Raw genomic sequence first — 9,896 nt, 5'->3', positions numbered from 1 at the left:
AGAAACAAGGAAGCTGGTTGGCCTTGAGTGCAGTAAGTTAGGGAGAAAGCATTAGGAAGAACATCAGAGTCATCTGTGAAGCAGAAAAAACAGTATCTTTAAATCCACAGTAAAGATTTTAATTTATGGCACACAGTGGGTATGCAACTCAACATTTCGCATTATTAGCCTCTTGGCTGTGATCCATGGGAGTGCTTTACATCTCTCCATCCTTATTGTTTCTTGTCCTGTCAATTCTTGAATATCACTTTGCTCAGTGGGGATTTTCAAGACAAAAAAACATAATGTGACTCCCAACTTTAGTGGTGTTAAAGCAATGAAGAGGATCTACTGCAGGGAAAAAAATCCAGTGTTCTCCAAATTTCTTTGTGTCCCCTTATTATGTACTTTACTGAGGTCATTCGGAAAATCTTTAATAAATGGAAGAGAGGTAAAGAAGGTTCCAAGTGTGGAGATTGGGTAAGTCTGGAAAACAGGAAAATTTAAGGGATAGGTATGAGGATGTATGAGAGGCTGGTATTGACAGCTGATGCCCCACTCCATTCCCCTCGGCACACCTGAGTTCTCCTCAGCTACACAGCTGGTGAACAGTTGCTTTGCTTGCTCACAGTTTCCTATCTCAAGCACTCAAATCTCTCAGCTGCTCTTTAGGCCAAGGTCTTTCTCTGGTGCCATGAGAATTTGTTCAGTGCACACAGATACTCTGACTTGATGAAAAATTAATGCCGTGGAAACAAGCAATAAGCACTGGAATCCCAAATAAATACACCTGCTTTAGCATTCCTTGGTTGGCTAATATTGGGATGTATTTTACCTGTCTCCTCAGAGGACTCCTAATGGGATTAAGTTCCAGTTGCCCACAGTGGTAACCTCCTAAGTAGTACCTTATCCTTTATGGTATAACCTCCTTTCCTGTCACATTCACCCTGATCATCACTTGTCCTTCCTAAAATCACTTCCCATAAAAACCACCTGCATTCCTGTCTCATGGGCTGCTTTTAGAAAATATGTATGCTAAATATGACTTCCTGAGAAAAGAAATGTTAGAAATATTGTTATTAAAATAAGAGAAAAAACTTTAAAGAAAATTATACTAATGAGTACTAAGTAAATAAACTACTTTGATAAAGGAGAAAAGGAAATGTTCCTTATTATCCAACGTTAGAACAACAGCATTCAAATTGTTTAAAATATGAGTGTCTTTGCCATATTTGATTTTCTCTGGCTGTTCAAGTATTATTAGAAGCCTCTTAATACATGTTTCATATTTGAGGCAGAGAGGTATATGTAGAAGATTCAATTAGTGATTTCATTATAGATACGGCCTCACTGAAGGAGCATCTCTGGCCCTGGTTCCAGTAATCAGAGATCACAAACGCAATTATCCAGTTCTTACATACACGTAATTTCCCACTTGCTGCAGTAGGAAGAGGAATAATAGTCTGGAGATTCAAAGCACTGTTTCTAATCCTCACATGCTTTCTTTCAATGCAATACACTTATTTCCCACCACATCCCTATGAAATGAAAGTTGGATATTATTGATAAAACACAATTATGTGATCAAGGTATCTGCATGTTCCATATATTTGAATATTCATTTATTCAATTAACTTTCATATAATTTTATATAGTTAGGTTCATATTTTCCCATATCTCTGTAAGATCCCAAATTTAAGGGATAACATTATAAAGTTGAATCCAGAATGTATCTCTTCCTGATCTTATTCCTTTTTCTCTAACCTCAAGGTTCATAACGATCATATCTTTATGTTTTCTAAAAGTCATGTGAATATTATATATATAGAGAGAGTATATAGCATAATAGTATGTTTTTATCTTTTAGAATATAATGTGAATAGTCTCCTTTGTATATGATTCCAAAACTTGTTTTTTAACTCAAAATTTAAAAATATATATTCATATATATATATCTACATTAATTTTTTGCATCATTTTTTTATGGATGCTTTATCACCTGTTTATTGACATCTATGGTTTTTTAAAACAATTGCTATTATTAACATTACAACAATAAAAATCTGTGTAAACATCTCCTTGGTCACATTTTTTTTTTTCACACTGCAATAGTTAATTTTATTTGTTCAAGGGCTCATATTGCAAGCATTAAACCAAGCATGGGCTTTGATTTTGTGAGCCCAGATTCACATATTTAGGAAGATAAAAGCAAACTGTGATCCATGTATATGGATGAAAAACTAAAGGCTCACAGTTAATCACATCATAGTTTTAAATTTCAACAGCCTAGAAGCCAGAAGTCACAGATCTTTTAGGTCTTTCTGGATGTCCCACAAGGTATCTGCACTTTTCTTGAGCTGGGCAACCTCATCATCCTTCAGCTTCTGGTTGATCACACTGGTTAAGCCCTGAGCTTTCAGGATACATGGAAGGCTCAGGAAGACTTCGTTCTCAGTGCCATACATCCCCTTCACCATTGTTGACACTGGATGAATCCTGGATGGATTTTTCAACATGGATTCAATGAGATCAGCCACACTTAATCCAATAGTCCAGTTGGTATATCCTTTTAGCTTGATGACTTCGTAGGCACTTTCCACCACCATCTTAGGCACTTCCTTCCAATTTTCACTGTAGTTGTCTGTTCCCATTTCTGGATTCAGTTCCTGAAGAGAAACACCTGTCATATTCACTCCACTCCACACAGACACAGTTGAATCACCATGTTCTCCCAAAATCCATCCATGGCAGCTGCTGGGATGAATGCCAAGTTTTTCAGCCATAAAATAGAGAAATCTAGCAGAATCCAGATTACACCCACTTCCAATTACACGGTGCTTGGGTAGTCCACTTAGTTTCCAGGTAACATATGTGAGAATATCCACTGAGTTGGAAACCACAATTATGATACAATCAGGACTGTACTTGACTATCTGCGGAATAATGAATTTGAAGACATTAACATTCCTCTGCACCAGATTGAACCGGCTCTCTCCTTCCTGCTGGCGGACTCCCACAGTCACCACCACAATCTTAGAATTGGCAGTCACAGAGTAATCTTTATCTGCCACAATTTTAGGTATCTGAAGAAATAAGCTCCCATGTTGCAGAACCATCATTTCTCCTTTGAGTTTATCTTCTAAAACATCCAAAGGGCAAGTTCATCATCCAGAGACTTTCCCAGAATGCTGATGGCACACGCCATACCAACTTATCCAACACCCACTACAGTGATCCTATTGTTTGGGACGGTTGCCTCTTCTTCTGCAACTGGTGCTATCAGTTTTTCCTTAAGAGTTGCCATTGTGCCCAGAGAGAACCCGCTGGGAGAGTCGCGCGAAGAAGACAGCTGCGTGGGTCTCCTCGGGTGCAGGATCTGCAAGTCGTTGGTCAAATTTTAATGAATTCCTACAGAGAGTATATTTTAGAGTAGAATTGATGGGAGGCATTCTATGTGCATTTTTACCTTGACTAGACTGCTATTTAATTAGTAATTATATTTTGTTATTCAAAGCTGCTTTAGCAATTCATATGGTTACCAAAAGAAAATGTGAGAGTTTTTATTTCCCATAAGTTTGTCAACAGTGTGTATTGTAGGATTTAATTTTTTTTAAAGATTTTATTTATTTATTTGACACAGAGAGAGACAGAGAGAGGGGGAACACAAGCAGGGAGAGTGGGCGAGGGAGAAGCAGGCTTCCCGCTGAGCAGGGAGCCCGATGCGGGGCTCGACCCCAGGACCCTGGGATCATGACCTGAGCCAAAGGCAGACACTTAACGACTGAGCCAGCCAGGCGTCCCAAGGATTTAATTTTTTTACCAGTGAAATGGTATATCTGTTTTAATTTGCATTTCTCTGATTTCTTTGATAATTTTTTTAATTAAAATACTGTCCCTTTTTTGGGCGGGTGATATTTCCTTCATAAGAACTGCCTATTCATTTACTTTGCCTATTTTTCTATCTGAATGTATTATTTTCGTATGGATTAAAAGGAAATATATATATACACACACATATATTACATATATGCATATATATTTGCAAACATGTTTGTACTCTGAAAACTATAAAACACTGATGAAAGAAACTGAAGATGACACAAAGAAATGGAAAGACATTGCATGTTCACGTATTGGAAGAACAACTATTGATAAAATGTCTACACTACCCAAAAAATCTGCACATTTAATGCAATCCCCATCAAAATACCAACAGAACTAGAACAAACAATCCTAAAATTTGTATGGAGCCACAAAAGACCTCAAATAGCCAAAGCAACCTTGAAAAAGAAAGCAAAGCTGGAGTCATCACAATTCTGGATTTCAAGTTATATTACAAAGCTATAGTAATCAAAACAGTCCAGTACTGGCACAAAAATAGACACATAGATCAATAGAACGGAATAGAAAACCTATCCTATAATTCTTGACCGAATGCCCAATTGTGATGAAAAAAGTTATGTTCAAATTATAAAACACAAATAATAAACATATTTTGTCTCATACTTTCAAATGATGCTTTATGTTTAAACTTCAAATTTTGTTAATATAAATTTCTGTTGGATTATAAACAACATAATGTGGTTACTAATAAAGTTATAAGAACATACTTGCAGAAAAAAGTACTTCTGTTTTACCAAAACTTTCAGTTACATTTTTCCTAGTTCCTCTACAAGTGGGTAATGGTTCTACATTTATAGATCCTTTCTCTGATTTTCAAATTTTTTATGAGTCACCCTGAACTAAAACCTGTATGATACTTCCGTTTTGGACAAGAAATTACAAGTTGTGCCATTTTCTGAACAATCAGTGTCCCAACTCAGCTTTAAAATATTCCACCTTTCCTGTATAAGAGTGATATTCTTTCCTCAGGGTCAGCGGGACATGCATTCTTATTTGTTCGTAAATAACATCATGGATTGTGTTGGGTTCTCATGGCTCACTTAGTTATGGCCTCTTGCTACCGAAGTTAGAAGTGTTCAGGATGCCTGATGAAGGTTATCAGGGAGGTTTGTGTCCAGAGGAGCAACACAACTAATTGGAAGAACCAATGACACTGATTCACAAGCATTAGCTCTTAAATTAGTGAGCTAACTTGCCAGCACTACCTATTAACTACCCAAGGAAAAAAGCCTGTAAATAAGTTTCTATTGTTGTTATTGTTTTGTTTTGTTTTCCTTTTAGGTTTCTTACAAAACTATTTGAAGTTCTTAAAGTGGAACTCATAAAGTAAGTTCCAGATGGTAATGTGGATTTCAGAAAAGTTCATAAAGCCTCAGTAGTATATAAAACTAGCACTGGTACATGCCTGAGAATAAATGTTCCCTTTTTCATAAGCCAATTTCCATTATCCAATTCTACATTCAGTCTATAAGAAAAATCACTTCTTAAAATATTTAATGCCTGAAATATTAAAGTGAAGGTGAATTAATCTGACATTTATGGTCTAGTTGTCATAGTTTAATCCCTTCCTGGTTTTATTTAACTGATTGAATTGTGACTCTTGGGCTATTGAACTTTGATGCCCTCCCGTCAATACATGTAGGGCTGTAAAAATTTTGGTGAGAATTAGAGCACAGCATTCAGCAGTAATGGAGAAATCTTAATATCTTCACATAAAAAACTGCCCCATGCTGAATCACAGATGCTCTATAATGTTTGCAAATTGATAAAGTGGATACATACAGATCAAGTCTACACATTGAATTTCAGACTTAAATCTGGAAGTAATATTATACGCATACAATAACACTTCTTTTTTAGGAGGGAAGTGAAAACAGAAGTATTGGGAGTAGAAATAATTTTATAAAACCCGTAATTGTATTATTAGAGTTGGAGAGAGAACCTTAGATAAGAAGCTGTAAAAACCTATTTACCATTCAAAGAGCCTTACTCTTGAATTGGTTGTGTTGCCCAAAATATGTTCTAAGCAAATACAATTTCCACAGATAGCTTCTGTGTTCAAATAAGATAGTGGGATCCTCTATGTCATATTCCCTTCTTTAAAATTCATAGTGACTCTTCATGTATAGATGGTCTGGGGAGGTTTGTAATGGAGAATTTTTATACACCTTTTTTAAAGGTATGATCAGAAAGGGAGAAAATGGTATATCTCACAACAGCAAGTGAAGTGAGAAGAAGGTGACTCTAGAAAAAGCTGAAGTTCTCCCCATTGGTTGAATATGATTTCCAATATTTGGTCTATTTGTCTAACTTAAACTTGGATGGCATGAGGTCCCAACTCCTCTATTGATTCTACGGATAGAAATTAAGTTCCATACTCACTGTTTCTAAAACACAATTTTAGAATGGTCCTGCAAATGGCTTATTGCTTTGCCTCCCTGACTTGTCCTCTCATGACTTCGGCTCCTGAGAACAACCACTGTGAGGCAGATGGGATGCTGAACACTGGCATCCCTTCCTTGCTCGTGGCACTGCCTCTCCAACTCCCGCACAAGGAGAGCAAAGACTAGTCTGAATGTGATCTCTGCTTCAACCATAGGCGCAGGCTATTCTTAATTATTCTCAGAAAATGGAGCAAAGGCTGTTGCTCTAAAGAAGATTTTACTAAAGTCTGTATCCCACCTGGCTAAACTATTTCCCTATAGAGGCTCTGTCTCCACTCCTGGAAAACTGGGAAACCCTGAGCTAAAGTCAGTTAATTCCCCGACATATGGAGAAGAGAAAGTTGTTTCTTCAAGAAGGATCTTGTGTTAAGATCCACTTCCTTAGTCTTTATTTTCTGCCCCAGAACTTAACCCTTTTCTGGATGGATGACAGTCAAGTTACGGAAACATCCTAAACAAGCTTAAATTAATTACTAATTTATTTTCTAACATCTAGACCAAAATGACATTGTGTTTTTTTTCCTACATGTAATCACAGGTTACAAATAGATTTGCTTACATGCTTTCTCTATCAGGAAAGGCATCTCCTTATTTTCCATATGCTCAATTCACACTTAGCCATCAGGATCCAATTCAATGGCCACCTCCTTCACTACTTTATGAAGATTTCCACAATTCTTCTTCAAAGAGAAGTAATCCTTGCTCCCCAAAATATATCACTATATATCTAAATATATCAATGTATTTATACTATGGATTTTTACTGATCATATTAAAATATATCAATGCATTTATCTAAATAGTTTATTACTGTTTCTTTTCTTTTTTTACTGATCTTGTGCTATAATTATTAGTGTAGCATAGAATTTGTTAGGAGTACACAACTGTTAGGGTGAGAACCATGTCTTTGCAATTAATGTAAAAGCAAAGATAATGTTATGAAAAAACCTGGAATAAAATTCTGTCTCCAAAATTATGTAGTTATAAGACTTGGAAATTGTTTTTCAGATGTTTTTATTCAGAGATACTCAAAATAGATAAAACAGGAAAAGCTAATCTGAATAAGTGTTAAAAATGTCTTTTGGCATTTAACTGCAAGTCCTAGAAAGCAAACTACAGAAATATCTTTAAATGTACAGACTAGTTACCACTGGCAAGTCTGGAGGATTAAATTTTTTAAAAAGTTAGTCATGATCATACAGACAACTCTATGAAAATGTTTTCCTACCCAACCTTTACACAAAAATGACCTTGAAAAAGTTTTTTATTACATTAATATTTAGTTTTATGATGTAAAAAATTAATGTATACCTACAGTAAGAAATATATATGTTTGTGTGTATGTTTATAAGACTGTGTACACACATACACACATGTTACAGAGTACTCAGAGAGCTCTGCATTATAGTGCTTCTTTTCAATTTTCCATGTGAAACCTGAGACACATTCTTACCTGGAATGTTTTGAATGAATGACTTCTTCCCTAGATAAGTGAGCAGCAGTATCCATATTATCATCCTTATCACCACTGACATGCATTTATAAGACAGATGACCAGGTCTGGTAATATTAATATTTGACTGTAACTAAGTGAGGGTCAGACTATATAGGAAGAAAATCATTAACACTTGCTTAATGAACCTCACACTCCCATTAACTTAACCATGACAGAATGCACAATGCAGGGCATTGATTCAGGAACTTCACATTTATTGCAGCCAGGCTCAGAGTACCTTTGCATCAATTAAAAAGCAAAACAAAACCCTAATTTCAAAGGTTCTACAAAAGACGGTGCTGTCTACACAGGTTTGGTTAATTATTTGTTGTAATGTAACTGTGTTTATCTTCTCATTTCCTAAAAAACAATGTTTATTTAGCAGTATAATTTATTTGTCTCTCGTGAGATTTATATTGCAGGACATTTCATTTGACAGTCTGTATATCTTTAGGAAGTATACAGTGGATACCAGAACTAATCTGTCAAAAGTTATTACTGAACTGATTAAATAACATTTATTTTAAATTCTGATGTGATGGGTGCTTTCTGTCTTAAGGGCTTTTTTTTCAAAAACCTTAGTTAATTTAGACGAATTTATAGTTGACCCTTGAACAATGCAAGGGTTAGGGTCACCAACACCCCACAGTCAAAAATCCATGTATAATATTTGACTCCCCCAAAACATAACTACTAATAGCCTACTGCTGACTGGTGGCCTTACCAAGACCATAACGTATTGATAAACACATATTTTGTCATGTTACATGTATCACATACTGTATTCTTACAATAAAATAAGATAGAGAAAAGAAAATGTTCTTGAGAACATCATAAGGGAGAGAAAATACATTTTACAGTACTCTACTGTATTTATTGAGAAAAATTTCATATTAATGGACCCATGGAGTTCAAATTTGTGTTCTTCAAGGGTCAACTGTACATAGCAGCAAGAATACACAGAGGATGAATATCTAAATTACCAAGTCAAACTTACCCTTAGGCAAAATACTGAATGGAAGAAACATCCTCCAAACTCCTTTTCTTTGACAGTTTCATTGGCCCATGTGGTAGCTACCTCATGCTGTGGTATGAACTCAGATTTTATTTTATTTCCAGTTGGTCTTTCCTCTCCTTACCACAAGAAAGAAAGAAAGAATGGAAGGAAAGAAGAAAGGAAGGAAGGAAGGAAGGAATGAAAGGAAGGAAGAAAGAAAAGAACAAGACAATAATACATTCTAAAGGTCCCCAGTATTGAAAGCCAAGCTTCCCTTTGACCACACCCATCTTCCACCCATGCACATATATGCATTTTTGCTAGTAAATGTGCTAACACTCACATCCTGTATATATATATATATACCTCTCATCAACAGTTAAGAGCAATGGAGGTCATGTTAGTGGTGACAAAGGGTACTATCTATCTCAGGCACTCTGCTTTGTATTTTACCTGTATTATCTCACTTATTCTGAAAAACCATCCCATAAGGTAAGTATAATATTCTGTATCACACAAATGAGGAAACTGAATGCTATAGAGCTGATGAAAAATGGACGCCTGGGTGGCTGGGTGGCAGGGTGCCTGGGTGGCTCAGTTGGTTAAGTGTCTGCCTTCGCCTCAGGTCATGATCTCAGGGTCCTGGGATCCAGCCCTGCTTCAGGCTCCCTGCTCAGTGGGAAGCCTGCTTCTCCCTCTCTGCGTGCTGCTCCCCCTGCTTCTGCTCTCTCTCATTCTGTCAAACAAATAAACAAAATCTTTAGGGGTAAGAAAAAGAAAAGAAAAATGGACACGGTCAAAATGCCACTGTGCTGATAAACCTAAAAACCCAAACTCACATCTCAATGACTCCAAAGCCCATAATTTCCCCAAGTGACAGATTTGTTGAATATGAATTTGGAAACAGTGACACTGAAGTGTACACTGGGGGGTGAAGTAAGGTGAAAGAGTAAGCAAAACCATTAGCTTCCTTATGGGCCAAGATAATTTAAATATTGTGCTTCAATAAAGTGAAAATGCATTTATACTAAGAAACTGCAAAAAAAAGTAATTATGTGGATGACAATGACACAGGGAT

At 36.2% G+C, this 9,896-nt stretch overlaps 1 protein-coding gene across 1 annotated transcript; it reads right to left on the bottom strand.

The window, feature by feature from the left end:
- Positions 1-2,067: 2,067 nt before the first annotated feature.
- On the bottom strand, positions 2,068-3,321 carry LOC102750388 (L-lactate dehydrogenase B chain-like). The gene has a single exon (XM_081796665.1). The coding sequence runs from the start codon at positions 3,096-3,098 to the stop codon at positions 2,280-2,282; it is 819 nt and encodes a 272-aa protein (XP_081652791.1). The 5' UTR covers positions 3,099-3,321; the 3' UTR covers positions 2,068-2,279.
- Between the last annotated feature and the right edge of the window lie 6,575 nt (positions 3,322-9,896).

The sequence above is a fragment of the Leptonychotes weddellii genome, chromosome 10 (genome assembly GCF_054177405.1).
Source record: "Leptonychotes weddellii isolate Sample4059 chromosome 10, ASM5417740v2, whole genome shotgun sequence".
Classification (NCBI taxonomy): Eukaryota; Metazoa; Chordata; class Mammalia; order Carnivora; family Phocidae; genus Leptonychotes; species Leptonychotes weddellii.
The sequence above is the reverse complement of the archived record's forward strand: the minus strand, read 5'-3'. Positions and strand labels throughout refer to the sequence as shown.

What these genes read in the sequence shown, in the direction of transcription:
- LOC102750388 (XM_081796665.1), bottom strand. Translation starts at nt 3,098, where the DNA reads ATGATGGTTCTGCAACATGGGAGCTTATTTCTTCAGATACCTAAAATT.